Here is a 19,417-nt window from a genome sequence, read left to right as displayed (position 1 = left end):
CCATCAGACTCCAGCATCAGGACTAATTCATGGCAGGGCGCCCCCCAACACCTTCCACAGGGGCTGGTCCCTAGAAGACCAGTATGACGAGCAAATAAGGGAATTCGGGATTTCTTCCGGCACTGGCCAAAGTTTAGGGAGAAGGGGAGACATAGCAACTGCTCCTGTCACCCTACTTGGATTGGTCATCTGCTGATGGCTTAGTGGGCGTCGGAGTGGTCCTGCCAAGTCCATCAGCCACACTTTTCCTGCCGGAGCCCTTTGCCAGTTTCAGGATGGGGGAAGCCACAGAAAAATAGGGGTTGTGGTGCAGAGATTCACTACACGGCAAACTCGGAAGAGTAGGTCCTTGAAAACAGGGACTGGTCTGGGGACCTCGCCTTGTAGAGCCTGGCAGTCAAGAAGGGTCTGAGGAATTCGTGGACCTGAACTGAACAACCCTGCCGTTGGCGGATGGCATTCCAGAGGTCAGAGCTCTGTGCTCCCAACTGACCATGTGCGGTTGTATGGGTTGCTCACTGCCCAAGGGCTAAGCCCTCCATTGACCACGCCAGGTTCCGTCCACGCAGAAGGGGGCGCCTGTCTCTAATTCACAAAAAGGCATTCTGTAGGCTAGCAGAAGCCCTGGCTTCCTAAATCCCCACCTCAGTCTGGACATTTGCACTAGCTGTTTCCCTGCTTTGCCAGGGATAAATTCTAACTCAATCTTCAAGGTCTGTCTGCCTCCAGGAAACCATCCCCAACATGCCCAGGCTGCCTGGGAGCTGTCCCCTGAAGTCCCCCAATGCCTCGTGCTTTCCCCATCTCAGCACACACCGCCGCCTGTTCTGATAGTACTTGTGTCTGAGGTTCCTGATGCCTGGGATCTGGCCTGATTCAGTTCAGGAACCCCAGTGGCCGGACAAAACCCAGTCCACAAGAGGCCAAGGACCACCCCAGCACCAATGAGAATGGCAAACTTGTTGGCTCCACCTTCAAAGTCAGTTCCCCAAATCTCTTATCTGTCATTTCCAAAAAAAAAAATCTGAAACTGATATTTGTTTTTCTAAATCGGTGCCAAAATGCACCCAGTGTTCGTGATGTGAGGCATCGCCTGAGTCACACCCATCGGGCTTCTGCCGTCAACTGCAATTTTCTTGCTTTGTGTTTTGTTTTGTTACTTATGACTTCTAGTTTAATTGCTCTCTGAAGGTGTCAAAAAGAGCCAAAGATCGCCCCAAAGAGAGTGAAAAGAAACAGAAGCACCTGTCACTTCCAAGAACTCAGAAAGTAGAATCACGTCAGGAACAGGATTGTGGAGCCTCTGCAGGGACATCTCACTAAATAGGACCCTCAAGATGTGATGTGACACAAACAGAAAGACACGTTGCAGAAGTTTTACTGGGAGAGTGACACCAGGAACTGATGACAAGTAGAGAAGCTCTGCAGAGGGCAAAACCTGAAGACCCGGACCCTGTGTTCATGAGGAAGTAACTGGATGCCCCCTGAATGGCCTTTGGTCATGAAACAAGCTAGAACATTCCATGAAGACCAGAACATTGATCCTGAGCAACAGCTGGCAACACTAAAGAAGGATATGATGTCAAATATTTTAATACCTGGGTGGCAGAGCATCTGCAGGTCAGAAATTACAATTGATGAGTTTGCTAAGATAACAGCTGATGAAAACTGAGTTCTGAAAAAAATGTATATGGTGGATCAAAGAGCTCCATAATGTCGCTGTGCTCCTATAAAAATGTCACCGAGGGAATTCTTTGGCAGTCCAGTGGTTAGGACTCCGAGGGCCCGGGTTCAATCCCTTGCCAGGGAACTAAGATCCACAAGCTGCACGGTGCAGCCAAAAATAATAATAATAATCGCCGACAGCAATGAGAGATAACAATGACAGGCTTGAAGGATGCCAGGCTCAGGTGGCCTGCTCATGGGCGTGCTGGAGCCACAGGCACACACACAAGACACAGGTGGCAGTGCCTGGAAAAAGCCGACATCCGAAATGTTTGGAACATGTCTACGATTTTCCTGGGCATTATTATTATGCAAACAAGAAATTGTGGCACCCCCCCCCCCTCAATGTTCATGGCAGCACTATTCACAATAGCCAAGACACGGAAGCAACCTAAATGTCCATCGACAGATGAATGGATAAAGAAGATGTGGTACATATATACAATGGAATATTACTCAGCCATAAAAAGAATGAAATAGGGGCTTCCCTGGTGGTGCAGTGGTCAGGAATCCGCCTGCAAGTGCAGGGAACACGGGTTCGAGCCCTGCTCCAGGAAGATCCCACATGCCACAGAGCAACTAAGCCCATGTGCCACAACTACTGAGCCTGCGCTCTAGAGCCCGTGAGCCACAACTATTGAGCTCACGTGTCACAGCTACTGAAGCCCGTGCGCCTAGAGCCCGTGCGCCTAGAGCCCGTGCTCCACAACAAGAGAAGCCACCACAATGAGAAGCCTGTGCACCGCAATGAAGAGTAGCCCCCGCTCACCGCAACTAGAGAAAAGCCTGCGCGCAGCAGCAAAGACCCAAAGCAGCCAAAAATAAATAAATTAATTAATTATTTTAAAAAATAAAAGTGCTATTTAAAAAAAAAGAATGAAATAAAGCCGTTTGCAGCAACAAGGATGGACCTAGAGATTATCATACTAAGTGAAGTAAGAGAAATACCATATGATATCACTTATATGTGGAATCTGAAAAATGACATAAATGAACTTATTTACAAAATAGAAACAGACTCATGGACATAGAAAACAAAATTATGGTTACCAAAGGGGAAAAGGGAGGGAGGGATAAATTAGGAATTGGGGATTAACAGATGCACGCTGCTGTATATAAAAGAGATAAACAACAAGGACCTACTGTATAGCACAAGGAACTATATTCAATATCTTGTAATAACCTGTAATGGAAAAGAATCACTTTGCTGTACACCTGAAACTAACACAACATTGTAAATCAACTATACTTCGATAGAAAAAAATTTTTAAGTTTAAAAAAGAAATTGTGGCATCTCTACATACAGCTTGTAACAATAGAATTTCACACTCCGTGAAGAGCAAGGATAAACCACCCACCGCCTTAAAAAAATCAAAAAACAAAAACTGCATACTGGCTGCAGGCATCTGGAACCCAGCACCTTTTCCTTAGAAATAAAAAGCGCCTGGGGAAGAAATCGAGACACAGATGTAGAGAACAAATGTCTGGACACCAAGGGGGGAAAGTGGCATGGGTGTGTGGTGGTGGTGGGATGAATTGGGAGATTGGGATTGACATATATACACTAATATGTATAAAATGGATAACTAATAAGAACCTGCTGTATAAGAAAAATCAATAAAATAAAATTCAAAAATTCAAAAAGATAAATAACTCTCCAAAAAATAAAAAGCGCCTGATATTTATAAGCTATTTTTATTCCCCTGACTCCATTTAAGTAATTCATTGCTATTTTTTTAAACTTGACATTTAAATGGTGATGTTATTTATAGCTTTTATCCCATTTCGTATGCATATTCATACATTTTATTGGAGAAATGGTAATGCGTTTGCTTAAGTGTGCTGCTCCAGACATGGCAGGCGGTGTTATAGAACGCAGAGTACACAGTATACGCACCGAATTACTAGAATCTGCAAATCTTTGCATTTTAAACAACATCTGGTCCCAAGGGTTTTGAACAAGGTTTGAAAACCGGTATATCTAGAATCCGACTCTGTCTCGACATCTCCACTTTTTCTAACCTAGTGCAAACAACTGTTCTCTCCCCGCTGGACTAGCCTACTCACCTTCTCACTGGCTCCCTACCTCAGCCCTTGTTCACTGTCTGTTCCCCCATGTGGCCGCCAGAGGGCGTTAGTTCCCATTTACAGCATCTCAGTGCCTGCTCAGATCTCCATGGCTCTGGGCTCACCCAGTGTCAAAGCTAAGTCCTCACCTTGGACCACAAGGCCCAGCACGATCTGCCCCTATTACCCCTCTGTCCTCATCAGCACCCCTCTCTTTCTTGCTCGGTTACTCGGTTACGGCCACACTGGCTTTCTAGCTGCTCCTCCAACACGCCAGAGTCTTCTGCCTCGGAACCTTTGCAAACACTGTTCCCTTTGCCTCTAATGCTCTTCCACCAGACACCCCCAAGGCTTGCTCCCTTACCTCCTCCGGGTATCTGCACAAGCATCACCTCTCCAGAAGCCTCCCCAGACCAAGCCATTGACAATTGCACCTCTTCTCCAAGTATCCCAAATCCCCTCACTGTGCTGTTTTTATTTATTTAGCACTTAGAACATATAAAATAATTTATAGTAAATTATTTATTACCTGCCTCTTCCCACTAGAATGTCAGATTGATGAGAGAAGGATTTTTTTTCTCATCTTGTTCACGTTTGGGTCCTGAGCACCTAAACAGCTCTATGTGATAGAACTTTCCTGAATAACGGAAATGTTCTCTATTTTCACTGTCCAACAGGGTAGCCACTGGCCACTTGTGTCTCCTGAACACTTGAAATTTAGCGAGTGAGAGTGAATTTTTAATTTTATTTCATTTAAATTCATTTAAATTTAAATAGCCCCATGTGACTACTGGCTACCTTATTAGACAGTGAAGAGGGTATTTAATAAGTATACATTGAATGAATGATTGATAAATGAATGAATGAATGAAGTGCTTGCTCTAAGGCACTACTTTCAAGCTTTATGGGCATTCATCTAATTTGACTCTTCACATCAGCCCTAGGTGGTAGACATCACTATTAGCTCCATTTTGCAGATGAGAAAATGAAGGCAGAGAGATTTCATAACTGACCCAAAGTCACACAGCTTGGAAGTGGCAGAGACAAAATTCAGTCCCAACGCTCTTAACAAATCTCGCTGTCTCTGCTCTGGGGTGTGGCCTTAAAACTCTTCTCTCCCAGATGTTTGCCCAAGAGTGGGGAGAGGGGGTCCTTCCTGTGGTGGTCAAAGGGTTACAGTGGACCTGAGGAGGCCAGATGGACTGCCTACCTTGGTTCCTGGCTGTGGCGAAGGGGGGCGGCGACCCTCAGGGCTGGAAGCCCGGGAGACCCTTGGCGATCCAAGACCTGGAGGAGCAGAATGGGACTGGTGAGGACCAGGAATGCCGAGCAAGTTCCTCCCGACTCCAGACGCTCACCTGAGCGAGGGCTGGCCAGCTCTCTGTCGCCCCCTGGGGGCCGCCCCCAGTCAGCCTCAGGGGACCGGGGTAGGCTCAGTTCCAAGGACTCAGGCAGGCTCTGGAGAGGTCAGGAAAGGGGAATAATAATTATCATTACCACTATTATTACCATTTTCAAGCACTTAACAATTGAGACACTGCATAAGTAGGATTAAGATTGAAAACCAGGAGCCAGATCTGGTTTCCAAACCTCAGCTCTGCCATTTTTTTTGCTGTGTGACCTTGGGCAGGTTACTTTACCTCTCTGTGCCATAGTTCACCTTTTGATATGAGGATTTTAACCTACGGCTTTTTTTTTTTTTTTTTTTTTTTGGCTGCATCAGGTCTTAGTTGCAGCACACAGGATCTTCTTTGAGGCATGCGGGATCTTTCCTTGTGGCATGTGGGCTCTTCATTGCAGTGCACAGGCTACTCTCTAGCTGTGGCGCACAGGCTCCAGGGCACGTGGGCTCTGTAGTTGCGGCGCGAGGGCTTAGCTGCACCGTGGCATGTGGGATCTTAGTTCCCTGACCAGGGATCAAACCTGTGTCCCCTGCATTGTAAGGCTGATTCTTTACCTCTGGACCACCAGGGGAGTCCCTGATTTGAGGATTGAATCGATACAAGTAAGGCACTTAGAACAGCGCCTGGCACATGGCAGGGCATTATACATGTGAGGTTTTATAATGATTATGTATCTGGCACGGTGCTAAATACTTCACCAGCATTATCTCACTGAATCCCCTCAGTAAATCTATGAGACAGCTAATATTATCCCTATTTGATATATGGGGAAACTGAGGTTCAGAGAATGAGGTCAATGACTGATATCACAAAGATAGCAAAGCTGAGATCTAAACCCAGGTCTCCCGGATACATGATCTGATGATCAGCTATGACCATTATGGCTCCTGATTCCTGTCGGCTTACTCTATGTCAGGCACATTCTAGTCAGTTTCTCCTTCTTACAGTACCCTGCAAGGTAGGGGTTAAGATCAGCGGTGTCTGGTAAATGTTAACAAATGCCCTCTGGGAGAAAAGAGCTCTGGTTTGTAGCATTTGCCAATTTCCATGGTGTAAATACTCCCACCATGGTCAATTTCAAGCTACCAACATGACATCACTGAATGTGGAGTTGAGAAGAGATGCAGGCAATTGGACCTTGGGAGGTGTTGGGAACTGGGTCCAGCACACCACTGGACAATTATCATAGTATAACGAATAAGAAAACAAAGGCTTCCAGAGCTTAGGATACGTGCCTGAGGTTGGTTAGCTGCTCAAGGGAGAAAGAAAGAGGTGAGTAGGTAATGAGTTGGGCCAGGGGCAGATGGAACAGGAAGCTGGGGGTGAGAAAAAGGTGTCTCACCTCCCTCTCTAAGGACTCCTCGCCTTGGAGTGCAGGGGATGGGGAGTCAGGGTCAGTGTGGTGGGGTGGTTTCTGGGGACCCCCCAGACCTGCCAGTGTGTCTTCCACCATCCACAGTTGCTGTTGAGCAGATGCTCTGTCCTGGGGAGAGGAAAGGAATTTGTTACTCAAAGGTGGGAAAATGCAAGGAGGGTTAAAGTTGATAGGCCATGGAAAGGGTCTGAAATTTCCATTTAGATATCCCACTTACCCATTATCATTTATCATAAACATTGCTTTTTCTGTATGGCTCTGTAGTGTTATCTCTGTTATAAATAGGTGACCATATAAATATATGAGTCTGTTTCTGAATATTCTATTCTTTCCTTTGTTCCATTTGTCTAATGTGTCAATACTATACTGCCCTCTTATTAACTGTAGCTTTACAGTCAGACTTGATTGATATCCAGTTGTGTTAGTCCTCCAGCTTTGTTTTTGCAGGTTGCCTTGTCTACATTTGGCCTTTTGCACTTCCAGATAGAATTTAGAGTCAGCTTGTCAAACTCCACATAAAAGCCTTCTGGATTTGTATTGGGATCAAATATCCCCACTGGGGAAATCAATTAGGGGAGACCACATCTTTACATTAGTGTCTTTCCTATCCACGAACATGGTACATCTCTCCATTTATATCGGTCTTTAATTTCTCTCAATGACATTTTGTGGCGTTCAGAGTAGATGTCGTGCATATCTTTCATTATATTTCTCCCTAGATATTTAATCTGTTTATGTTAATTGTAAACACTATTGTTTATGAATATTTATTTTCTAATTGTTTGTTATTAGCATACAGGAAGACAATTGATTTTTGCATGTTATCCTTGCATTCAGTTACCTTGCTGGATTGGCTTATTCTACCAATCTTTCTGGAGATTATTTTGGATTTTCTACATACACAGTTTTGTCATCTTTAAATAAAAACAGCTTTATGTCTTCCTCTTTGGTCCTTATACCTTTGATTTATGTCTCAGACTCCCTTGTACTGCCTAGGATCCCTGGGACAATGCTGACTAGAACTGGCCATAGCAGACATTCTTGTCTTATTCCAAATATTGGGGGAAAGTTTTCAACATTTCACTGCCAACAATAATGTTTGCTGTAAGTTTAAGTTCCTTATCAGATTAAGGAAGTTGATTTATATTCCTACTTTGCTGAGAGATTTTATCATGAATGGATATTAAATTTTTAAAATGTTTTTCCTGCATTTATTGAGATGACTATGTGGGTTTTTTTCTTTATTTTATTAAATGTAGTGAACTACATGAACTTATTTTCAAGTGTTAAATTAACCTTGCATTCTTGTAATAAGCCTAATTTGGTTGTGATGTATTGTTCTTTTCATATATTGCTGGTGCTGAGGAATATCTAACACCAGTAGGTGGGGGATTAGCGTTGAGGGGTGGATTTTAGGAGGAAGTGGGAGGGGGTTAGCATGAAGAGGGTGGGGCTTAAACCTGTGAGTACGCATTTAATACTAGAAGCCAGAATTTTTAATTGAAGGTATATGATTTAGAAACTCTATTGCTAGGCTTAGAATGAAGACGTGGGTCTGAGGCCAAGCAATGGGGCTTCAGGAGTAGGGCTTGAACTAAGGGATTGGATTTAGAACTGGAGCCTCCAGAGGATAAATTTAAAAGTGAAAGTCAGGATGCAGAATGCAAGAGATGAACTTGCAGGATGGGACAGGGATGAAGGGCAGAGTTTTGACCCCAAGGGTACGGCTTCAAAGTAAGAGGAGAGATTTAGAACCAGACAGGGCAGTGGTTCCGAATCTGAAGATAGGTCTTGAAATTAAGAGCACTGTCTTAATTATTGGGTTTTAAATGAAAGGAAAAGGCAGAGGGGGAGGGGCTAAAGATAACATGGGAGGGGCTTTGATTCTATGGGAGGGGCTTAAATGCCAAAAGGGTTTCCGAGTGATCTTGGAGTGCAGGGTGGGGCTTGGGGGCTTGGGGCAGGGGTGTACCTGGGGGGACCCGAGGTGCAGCAGGTACTCAAGGGTCTCTCTCAAGGTGCTCAGCTCCTGCTCCAGGCTGTTGTACGTGTCCCAAACCCGCTCTCGCTCCTCAGGTCCCAGGAAGGGGGAGACACAGAGTTAGCATGCCCTCCCACCAGATCTTTCCCAATCCCATCTTTTCCTAGATTAGCAGGAGGAAGGGTGGCCTGGCCCCAGGTGCCCTGGGGGGTATATGGACTGCAATTCCCAAGGGCCTCTTTGCTCAGACTACTGGGAACCCCAGAGTCTGTACTGAACCTGCCATTCCAATGAACTGCTAGTGTAGACAAATAACAGCTTTCCCTGAATCTTCTGGATTACCTCTGCACTCCTCTAGGACGGCAGAGTCTACAGATCTAATGAATTCTTGAAACAGACAAGACCACGAGACCTATACACCCCTGGGCAGCAGAAACTTCCTTGCCAATACCAATAACAATAGCAGCTAACATTTACTTGGCACTTACTATGTGCCAGGCACTGTTCTTAGCTCTCATTTAATTCTTTTGAGGTAGGTACTATTAATGTCTCCATTTTACAGATGGTAATAATTACAGCTAACACAAGTATTGCTTACCATATACTAGGTACAAAAGTGTTAAACATTCATTCATTTACATATATTTATGAAAACTTCACAATAGCCCTATGAAGTAAATATTATTTTTATTATCTCAAGTTTATATGAGAGGCATCTAAGGCCCAGAGGGATTAAGTAAATTCTCTAAGGTCACACAGCAACTATGAGTGGAAACTGAGATTCAAAGCCAGGAAGTCTGTATCAAAATCACCCCCTTGGGACTTCCCTGGTGGCGCAGTGGTTAAGACTCCACCTGCCAATGGAGGGAACACGGGTTCGAGCCCTGGTCCGGGAAGATTCCACATGCCGTGGAGCAACTAAGCCCGTGTGCCACAACTACTGAGCCTGCGTGCCACAACTACCGAAGCCCGTGCGCCTACAGCCCGTGTTCTGCAACAAGAGAAGCCACCGCAACGAGAAGCCCGTGCACCACAACGAAGAGTAGCCCCCGTGGGCTTCCCTGGTGGCGCAGTGGTTGAGAATCTGCCTGCCAATGCAGGGGACATGGGTTCGAGCCCTGGTCTGGGAAGATCCCACATGCCGCGGAGCAACTGGGCCCGTGAGCCACAACTACTGAGCCTGCGCATCTGGAGCCTGTGCTCCGCAACAAGAGAGGCCACAATAGTGAGAGGCCCGCGCATCGCGATGAAGAGTGGCCCCCGCTTGCCACAACTAGAGAAAGTCCTCGCACAGAAGCGAGGACCCAACACAGCCAAAAATAAATAATAATAAATAAAAATTAAAAAAAAAAAAAAAAGAGTAGCCCCCGCTCGCCGCAACTAGTGAAAGCCCTCGCACAACAATGAAGACCCAACGCAGCCAAAAATAAATAAATAAATAAAAAAGAACTTACTAGACTGGAAACTAAATCTATCTCAAAAAAAAAAATCTCCCCCCTAAATGGCTAAATTAAATACTACTGTTTCTTGGCTGCTTGCCCCTCACCCTCTAGGAATGTCAAGCTCATTGGCTTAAAATTGGGGGGATTCTCAAGAACCACCTTCCCAAGAGCCTTTGGGGGCAAGTGCCCTTTAGTAACAACCTGTAGAATCCTGGGGTCTCCTTGGAGGTATGCCCCTTCCCAGATGCTCACCTGGGTCAGGTGACAAAGAGCGGCCCTCACACTGACCAGTCGGTCCTGCAGGAGGCGCTGGCGCCCCCAAGCCCTCCCAGGAGCTGCAGCCTCCCTGGTTGTTTGGCCCAGCTGCTGTCGAGTCAATTCCAGGGCTGCTTCTAGCTGCTCCTGCACCGAAAGGGAAGATGGTTAGACTTCTGAAACCACCCCCAGCCTCAGGAAAAGAGAAAAGGTGTCTTCCCATATCCTTGGGTATGCTGGGGATCAGGATGGGCTAAGGGCAGGTGGAGAGGCCAGATGTTCCTCCCCTGTCCCAGAGCCCTGTACCTTCTCCTCCTGCCTCTGATCTATCTCCTCCTGCAGCCTCCTCAGGAGCCGGTCCTGCCCACACAACTTGGTCAACAGAGTCTGGAGAAAGGAGGACAGGAGCTATTTATGGACCAGATCTGGCTCTTCCCCCTGCGCCACAATTTAAACATTCTCTCCCCAGCTCTGGGAACTCAGCAAGGGTTCGATCAGGAGAACTTACATCTGTCTCCAAGCTTTGGTGGAAGGTTGAGTCTAGAGGGGGACCCGGCTGAGGAGAAAGAGAAAAGTTGGAGGTCACATGCCCAAACAGGTCCTTATTGTAGCTCAGCACTGAGCTGAGCCCTGTTTCTACTAACAGACACCCCTGTCCTTATTAGATTTGTTCCAAGCTTTAGCAAACCTCAGTAGACCAATTGCCAGACTTTTGGCTTTAGGAAGTGGTCTTTGCTACCAAATAGCTATAGCAAATAAATAATTAATGGAGAAAACTTAGAGAGTTCCTTTATGACTGAGAATATAATAAGGATGCTCACTACCACTGTTACAGTTTAACACAGTATTAGAGATCTTGACCAATGCTATAAGATAGGAAAAAGAATAAAAGTGTAAGGATAGGAAGGGGAATGATAAAACCATCATTATTTATAGATGATGTGCTCATCTACCCCCCAAATAACAATAGCATAAAAAAATTATTAGAATAAATAAGAGAATTCAGCAAGGATGCCAGGTGTAAAATGAAGTTACAAACTTTAATAGCATATCTCTACACCATCAATAACTAGAAAATATTTTTTAAAAAAGAAGAATATACCATTCAAATAACTATAAAAACTGTCAGGAGGGAATTCCCTGGTGGTCCAGTGGTTAGGACTCGGTGCTCTCACTGCCAGTGGCCTGGGTTCAAACCCTGGTCCAGAAACTAAGATCCCTCAAGCCACACAGCGTGGCCAAAAAAACCCAAAAAACTATCAGGAATTTAGGAATTACCTTAACTAATAGCACACAAAATCTCTATGAAAAAACTCAAATGACAGACCTAGAAAATTATATGAATGAATGGAGAGATATTCTATACATATATGCCACCCAGTTTTCAGCAGCCCTAGGAAACTAATGTATATCCAGGCACCTTGAAATACCCAGTCTTCTCTAGGCACACTAATCCAGGAGATGACATTCACCATAGCAAAGAAAGCAAGGGAGGGGGCTCTGGCAGATTCGAGGTACCCCAGGATACCTACCAATAAAACCATGGAAGCCCGGGTCCCAGGAGGCCTCGGAGGGAGCTGGAGATATGTGGAGGAACCAGAGGGGGCCTGGGAGGAATACTGAAATAGAGATGTTTAGAAATTGGCATGTCTTAGTAACAAATATTAGAATGGATGTGTCCAGAATTGCAGTGCCTTAGGAGACTCTTTGAGGTTCAGAACTGGGCCCCCAGAACTTCCTCAACTATCTGCTCTCCAGCTGTGTGCCATTGTGGGGACACAGAGAATGATAATAAATGGAAAGCCTGGCAAAACAGTCCCAGGGACCAATGGAAGTTGCAGTCTACTCTCACTCTCACATTCGTGGTTAGCTGTGGATTTTCTGGACTACAGTCCCATGATGTTCAGAGGAAATAGTAGGTGACCAACTTGGAAAGATAAACTGGAGACACAAGGCAGATGCAATCGACGCTACCGCTCACAGCATTGTCCTAGAGGAGAGTATTCTGGACTACACTCTCCATAATGCTTAACGGGTTATGGCCAAAGACCAGCCTGAAGAGAGCCCTGAAAACTCATGGGAGTTAAAGTTCACTCTCTCTTTCACATCTGAACCCAGCTGTGATTACGCTGAACTACAATCCCCATGATACCCAGGGGCCAGTGGCCTAGAGACCAGCCTGGAAAGACAGCCCCATGGTCAAAGGGGAGATTTAGTCCCTCTCCCCATCACCTCTGCTCACCGGTGTTCTGGCCTCCTGACTCCAGTGCTGGGGACTCCTAGGGTCCCTTCCTCCCCCAGCCTCGGAGGAGGGTCCTCGTCGGGGAGTGGGGGGCCTGGAGAGTGTCTGGCGCTGGGGGCCCCAATCCAGAGGAGGCCGGACATCGATGCGACTCAGGGGGGTATGGGGTCTGGCAGAAGGTGCTGTGTCTCCAGAGGAGAGAGCGGGTCTGCGCGCAGGAGCAGAACGGGGCCGGGGGAGGCTCAGAGGGGAGGGAGAGCGAGAGAAGGGTGTGAACAGGCTGTAGGGAAGAGAGAATAGGTGAACTGCGTCAACTAGAGCCCCCTCATCCCACTACCTATCAAGCCAGCCTCAAAGATGTGTCTCCCTTCAGGGTGTCTCACTGTCCCTCTGGAGTAGAACCCTCCTCTAGTAGCCAGATCCTGAATAATTTCCCTCTTTGTGGCATCCCTTCCTTGAGACTTCTCCCCGACAGGCACTGACCCCACAAGAACCCAGCAAGTCACACACATCAGTGAGAAAGCACTAAGTCACTCCCCTAATCAGTCCCAGCCCCGCCCTTCGGCCACGCCCACAGCATTTCCTCTGAAGCTCAGCCCTATAGAACCTTCTCGTCCCAGACTCCCTCGTCCAACTCACTCTGGGCTCCTTGTCCTCCGAATTCGGGGTCCAGATTGGAGGTCAGCCATGGGGCTGGGAGTGAGCAGCCGGCCACGACCTCTGGAGAGACGAGCCACCTCCGGTGATTCTGAGCCGCGCCCCTCTTCCCCTCTGCTCACCTCTGGGGGACCACCGGGGCCGCCAGGGCCCTCCCCAGTCTGGGGACGTGCAGATAACCTGGGTTGCCCACTAACGAGTGGACACAGAAAAAGACATCACTCCTTTGAACATTATAACAGCCCTTATTCCCATTTCACAGATAAGGACACAGGAACCTACAAAGAAAAAAGGGGAGGTAGTGCACTGTAAACTGTTTTCCCATTTTGCAGATGGGGAAACTGAGGCCCGAGTTGGCAGTGACTTGTGCAGGGCCACAAGGTCCATCCAGGTCGCTGGGCCCAATGCCCTAGACTATGCGTCTCCAGCCTGAAAATTGGGTCAGGCAGACAGAGCCTGGAGCCTTCCTTTTTTTTTTTAATCTGACATTTTTTAGGTGGCAGCCTCAGGGGGTGGAGACTTCTGCGGGAGCCAGTTAGAGAATGAGCAATACTGATGGACCAAATGGTGGGCGGAGCTTACAAGAGATAGACTCTTTGCTGATTGGAGATGAAGTCCCCTGGACGTGGGGCCTGAAGGGCGGAGTTTCATAGCTAGAAGAATAGTGATTGGACACTGAAGAGGGCAGGGCCTCAAGGGGAGGGGTTAGCCGGATAATTTGCAGGATCCAGACTGGAGGTAGAGTGTCAGGGGCGTGGCCTGTACTTATGCTCACCAATCGTCCCCCTCCGCGCGGGAGGCCCGCCCCAGCGCCCGTAGCCAGCCCCTCAGGTCCTCGAGCGTGTCAGCCGCCAGAACGTAGGTCCTCATGCCCGGGTGCTCCGCCTGCGGGAAGAGAGAGCTGGAGGGCCCGGCCTCCGGGTCCTCTAAAAAGAAGGATGCCATGGACCCTGGTCTTTATCTCCAATAATGGATGCTCCATGCCTGCCCCCATCGCCTAGTGCCTTAGTGCCCATGGGGGTTGGATGGACTCACGGTGAAGGTGAAGCGCCGCCCTCGGGGGGCTCCTGGACCATCTGGCCTGATACTGTAGCTGGGGAGCAGGACGCTTCCCAGGACGCTCTCCTCGCGGCTGTCTGCAAAAGACAGGCTGGGGTCAAGTGTCACACAGGGATCTAGAGGCCAAGAGGCTAGAGGAAAGGGAGGGTGGGAGGGGGGCCCACCCACCCCATGCCAGCTGGGGCACTGACCCTTGTAATAGAAGAGGCAATGGCCAGAGAGGACGAACCAGCGGCGTTTCCAGAGCCGGAGCCCGGAGCTGTCCTGGAGAGACAGAGTGGGAGTAGAGGGGGGTGGGAAAAAAGGAGATGGAGACAGTGACACCTGGGGCCAAAGACCCAAAGAAAGGAGAGGAGCAGAGACACATGTTTGGTGCAATAGATTCAGATGGAGAACTGGAAACCAGTGGGTTGCAGTTGAGAGGACATAGATTCTGGACACAGGTGGACCTGAGTTTGACTCTTAGCTCCACCACTTTCAAACTGTGCCCTTAAGCAAGTCATTTCCCCACTAGGAACCTCATTTTTTCCTCACGTGTCAGTTGGGGATTGAGAAGTTACAGGAAGATTGGGACAGATACTGTACCACACACGGGCAGCGGCTTTATATAGGAAGACGTGGCCCGATCATTACGGAGTGTGAGACACAGAGAGGCCAGGAAGGTGGTGCGGAGCCATACCCTGAATCCTGCATCTCCCCATCTCCTCCTCCAGAACTGCTCCATCTCTAACCTGGTGCCCCTCTTCTCCCCTTCAATCCATTCCCACAGAAGCAGCATGATCTTTTAAAATTATAAATCAGCCCATGTGAGTCCCCTGCTCAAAACAGAGCTTCCCGTCACACTTAGAATGAATCTCAAGTTCCTTACCCTAATTTGCTGGCTTACAGGGAATCTAAAACTTGGGTGCACATAAGAATCACCAGGAGGGCTCATTAAAACACAGATTCCTGGGTCCCATCCCCAGAGTTCTCCAGTCAGTAGATCTGAGGTGGGAGCTGACAATTTGCATTTCTAGAAAGTTCCCGGGTGATGCTGGTGCTGCTGGTCTGGGACCACACTTAGAGAAACTCGCCCTGTCGCCCTGCCGTCCCTCCTCTCTCTCACCTTGGCTTGCTCCAAACACCAAACTTTGGCCTGCTGCAGGGCCCTTTGCTTTCAGATTCCCTCTGCCCCCCAGATCGTAACACAATGGGCTCCTTCTTGACATATAATTCTCAGCTCAAATGTCATCTCCTCAGAGACGCCTTCCCCGACCAACAGTCAAAAGTAGCTCTCATCCCTCAGCCACTTTCCAGCACATTCTCCTGCGTTATTTCTTCACAGTGCTTCATTTCCCACCATCCAAAATCACTTAGTCCATTTGTGGTTTTTTTGGTTTTTTTAAAATTTATTTATTTATTTTTGGCTGCGCTGGGTCTTCGTTTCTGTACAAGGGCTTTCTCTAGTTGCGGCAAGCGGGGGCCACTCTTCATCGCGGTGCGCAGGCCTCTCACTATCGCGGCCTCTCTTGTTGCGGAGCACAGGCTCCAGACGCACAGGCTCAGTAGTTGTGGCTCACGGGCCCAGCTGCCCCGCGGCATGTGGGATCTTCCCGGACCAGGGCTCGAACCCGTGTCCCCTGCATTAGCAGGCAGATTCTCAACCACTGCACCACAAGGGAAGCCCAGTCCATTTGTTTTATACTAATTTATTATCCATACCTGTCCAACCCCCATCTTGAATGTAGATAGATACTTATTTGTCTTATTTGCATGGTATGTGACCCAGGGCTTGGCACATTGTAAATGTTCAAGAAGTGGTCATTGGACTTCCTTGGTGGCACAGTGGTTAAGAATCTGCCTGCCAATGCAGGGGACACGGGTTCGAGCCCTGGTCTGGGAAGATCCCACATGCCACAGAGCAACTAAGCCCGTGCGCCACAACTACTGAGCCCACGAGCCACAACTACTGAAGCCTGCGCGCCTAGAGCCCGTGCTCCGCAACAAGAGAAGCCACCGCAGTGAGAAGCCTGCGCACCGCAACGAAGAGTAGGCCCCGCTCGCCGCAACTAGAGAAAGCCCGCGCACAGCAACGAAGACCCAATGCAGCCAAAAATAAAATAAAGCATAAATAAATTTATGAAAAAAAAAAGTGGTCATTGAATGAATGAATGAATGAAAGAAACGACAGAATAAGGGAGGAAGCAGTGATCAAAAAAAAAATATTTGGAGAAGACTTGGAAGGAGAGAAACAGTGGACAGCCAGGGGCACAGCCTCTAACACCACTTGGAGTGTCCTTTCCCCTCTCCCGCTCACTCTACCTGCTTATGAAGCCAGCCTCGGATGTGCACGGGGAGGTTAGGGTCCCTTCTGAGCGCATTGCCCCTCTTCCCGAAGGCATGCACCTTGCTTACCGCCCGGGTGGACTTCTGAAGAGACAAGGAGGACAGAAGTGAACATGGCCTTGGGATGGGCTTGGGGAGGCGGTGCAGTGGGACTCAGGCAACCCGAGGCCCTCCTCAGCTTCCTTTATAAACTGGGTCAAGGAGGGAGCTGAGGGAGTTCCCTGGTGGCCTAGTGGTTAGGATTCGGCGCTTTCACTGCCATGGTCCGGGTTCAATCCCTGGTCGGGGAACTGAGATTAAAAAATAAATAAAGAGGGATCTGAGTTTGGGGATGAGAATTGCCTGTGCATAGTGCAGAGTTGACAGACACTTTTCATGCGTGGAGGGAAGTGTCTGGAGGCAAGGAAGAGGCTACTGGCCACTGCAGAGGGAATTTGGGAATCAAGGGTCCACTGCCAAGGAGAAGATGCTCTTGGCCACCAGAGCCAGAGATGTAGTAGAGCCTTTGGGACCCGAGATGGCAATACTGCCTAGGAGGTCCCCATAATCAGGAAGGACCTCTGTGCTGAGTCCCTGGTGGTGGGTCAGCTGGAATCAAAGGATACCTCAGTGCCAAGGAATGACATTCCTTAGCGATCATGTCCAGGGTGGCGGTGGGAGCTCCAAATCCCTTCATCCCAGTAGATGGGCCTCCCTCTCCTGTCCACACAGATATCCCAGGCACCCACGGCCAGATTCCCACAGGATGCCCCTCCTTGGTGATGATGCTGATACAGGTCAGGATCAAATCTCCAGAATCTGAACTTGGGAAGCTAGAAATGAGTGAGGGGATGTCTGGAGGACAAGGAAATGAACGTCATGACTGAACTTTGGGCTGGGGTGATGATTTAGGATGCAAGAATCTCAGGCCACATGGGGCATATTTATTGTTGGAGAAGGGTCTTTCCTTTATCAGATTTCAGAATTGGGTAGATGGGATGGCTAGAGACAGGACACGGATTTCTCATTCCTAATAAGAGTAGCCACTGAGTTTCTGGCTGGGGAGAGGGGAGGTCACGGCTGGGGAGTGGCCTTATCTTAGCAACCAGAGTTAAGCAGGGTTGTTACTCTGGCTTCGAATTAGGAAAATACAAGGGGTGGGGACAGCTGGGAGTGCCTCTGAATTCCTAGCTGTGGCGGGTGGGAAATTTGGGACCTTGCTAGGTTCGGCACACCCCGTTGCTAAAGACCCTTGCTTTTGACAACCAGAGTCCCTCGGGTGGCACCGAAACCAGGGTTCGGAAACAGGAGGGTGGGGCAGCCCAGAGCACCCCCCTCCTCCCCAGCCCCACCAAGAAGCTCGAACCTTGGTGCTCAGGCTGCCGAGCGAGGAGATGGTAGAGGCGCTGCTGGCCAGGCTGAGGCTGCTCCGAGGTCTGCCTTCCTCCATCAAGGGCTTGGGGAGAGAAAAAAAGGGGCTGTGTGTGCCTCTCTGCAGATGACCCGGCCGGGGACAGAGACAGGGTCAGGGGCTTGCAGGTCGGAGGAGGCGGAGGAGAAAGAGCCTGTTGTTTGGGGCCTGGGGGGACCGGGGGAGGCTCCGGCCCGGGACCGCATACCAAGAGTGATGCCAAGAGAGGTGGGCGGCACTGGCAGCTGCGGGGAGGGGGCAGCTGTCTGCAGCCAGAGACAGAGAATAGGAGCCCCTTTATTCTTGCCCCCCGCCCCCGCACACTGGCCAGGAATTTGACCCTCTCTGTGCTCAAGACCCCCCATTCCCTGTCTCTTTCCAGCTGTCCCCCCAGCTACCTGTCTCCTGCCCTCTCACGTGCACTCCCAGAACATCCCCACTGAGACCCGGGCACCAGGAATGTGCACCCAGGCAGCTCCTCCCTCCCAGCCCAGCCAGGGAACTTACCAGCTCTGGGGTCCCAAGGGCAGAGAGCACAAGAGGGCAGCGCGGATGCTGGGACACCCAGGCACAGTGCCCCTCCTCCTCTGCCCCTTAGGGGATGCCTCTCATAGCCCTCAGTTCTCACCTGCTCATTCACACCCTTTGGTCTCTTTGTCTCTGATAGTGAGTCTTCCTCTCACGCTCTACCTTCCTCTTATACTGTCTCTCTCTCCAGTCTCACCTTCTGTCTCTCTCACTCTCTAATCTCTGTCTCTTCCAGTCTCTCTCTTACTCATTCCCTCCTCGGCAGCATCCCCACCCCCACATCACTTTCTCTCCCAATCTTTCTGTTTCTGTCCAAATCTTTTTCTGCGACTCATGGAGTCTCTTCTTTAAGTCTCCATCCCGTTCTCTCTCTCTCTCTCTCTCTCTCTCTCTCTCTCTCGCTCTCGCTCTCTCTCGCTCTCTCTCGCTCTCTCTCACTCTCGCTCTCTCCCTCTCTGTTCCCCCTTGTCTCTCTCTCTCCCGTACACTCAATCTCTTTCTCTTTCTCCGTGGCCCTCCACGTCTACTGTTTCCTCCTCGCTCAGATTTCCCTTCTCACTTTCTCTCTTCCCCGCTCTCCCAGTTTCTCTTTCCTCTCTGTGGGTCCTTCCCTCCGTCTGCCAGCCGCCCACGCGGCTGCCTCCCCTCCCAATCCCGGCTGACCCCGCCCCTCTTGGCCTCCCCACCACAGCCTGACCTCTGGTTCAGCTGACCCCATGCTGAGGGGCCACACACACCCCCTTCCCCGATCCCTAGGTCCCTGCTGGATTGGAGCCTGGGGAGCCAGGGTCCCATAAAGGCTGAAGCTGGGATTCCTAAATGTTTGGAGAGTAGGAGCTGGGCCTGGTGGGCTGGTGGTAGTCAGGGGCCTAAGTCATGGGCACCACGCCCCTCCCCCGAAAGGAGATGGCTAGGATCTTGGAAGGGGTGGGGGCTGAGACTCCTGGGTACCTGGGAAGGTGTGAGCT

At 49.2% G+C, this 19,417-nt stretch overlaps 1 protein-coding gene across 3 annotated transcripts in view; it reads right to left on the bottom strand.

Moving 5' to 3' along the window:
• The window catches only part of PLEKHA4 (pleckstrin homology domain containing A4), a 32,086-nt gene that overhangs the window by 6,492 nt on the left and 6,177 nt on the right, over positions 1–19,417 (bottom strand). The window contains exons 1-16 of one of the 3 annotated variants that reach the window (XM_036835090.1): positions 18,429–19,053; positions 17,877–17,966; positions 16,508–16,615; positions 14,398–14,470; positions 14,183–14,283; positions 13,923–14,032; positions 13,130–13,339; positions 12,491–12,770; positions 11,781–11,867; positions 10,757–10,804; positions 10,555–10,635; positions 10,246–10,395; positions 8,543–8,641; positions 6,538–6,678; positions 5,151–5,250; positions 5,003–5,079 (exon numbers count right to left, since the gene is read on the bottom strand). In XM_036835090.1, coding sequence (XP_036690985.1) covers positions 5,003–5,079; positions 5,151–5,250; positions 6,538–6,678; positions 8,543–8,641; positions 10,246–10,395; positions 10,555–10,635; positions 10,757–10,804; positions 11,781–11,867; positions 12,491–12,770; positions 13,130–13,339; positions 13,923–14,032; positions 14,183–14,283; positions 14,398–14,470; positions 16,508–16,615; positions 17,877–17,960 — 1,749 coding nt within the window. In that variant the 5' untranslated portion in view covers positions 17,961–17,966; positions 18,429–19,053. Of the gene's footprint in view, positions 1–5,002; positions 5,080–5,150; positions 5,251–6,537; positions 6,679–8,542; positions 8,642–10,245; positions 10,396–10,554; positions 10,636–10,756; positions 10,805–11,780; positions 11,868–12,490; positions 12,771–13,129; positions 13,340–13,922; positions 14,033–14,182; positions 14,284–14,397; positions 14,471–16,507; positions 16,616–17,876; positions 17,967–18,428; positions 19,054–19,417 lie in introns of those variants that run through there. The other 2 variants (XM_036835091.1, XM_036835089.1) reach the window with 2 other exon arrangements.

This window comes from Balaenoptera musculus, chromosome 19 (assembly GCF_009873245.2).
Source record: "Balaenoptera musculus isolate JJ_BM4_2016_0621 chromosome 19, mBalMus1.pri.v3, whole genome shotgun sequence".
Taxonomy (NCBI): domain Eukaryota; kingdom Metazoa; phylum Chordata; class Mammalia; order Artiodactyla; family Balaenopteridae; genus Balaenoptera; species Balaenoptera musculus.
Note: the sequence above shows the minus strand (reverse complement) of the source record. Positions and strands in the feature narration are given on the sequence as shown.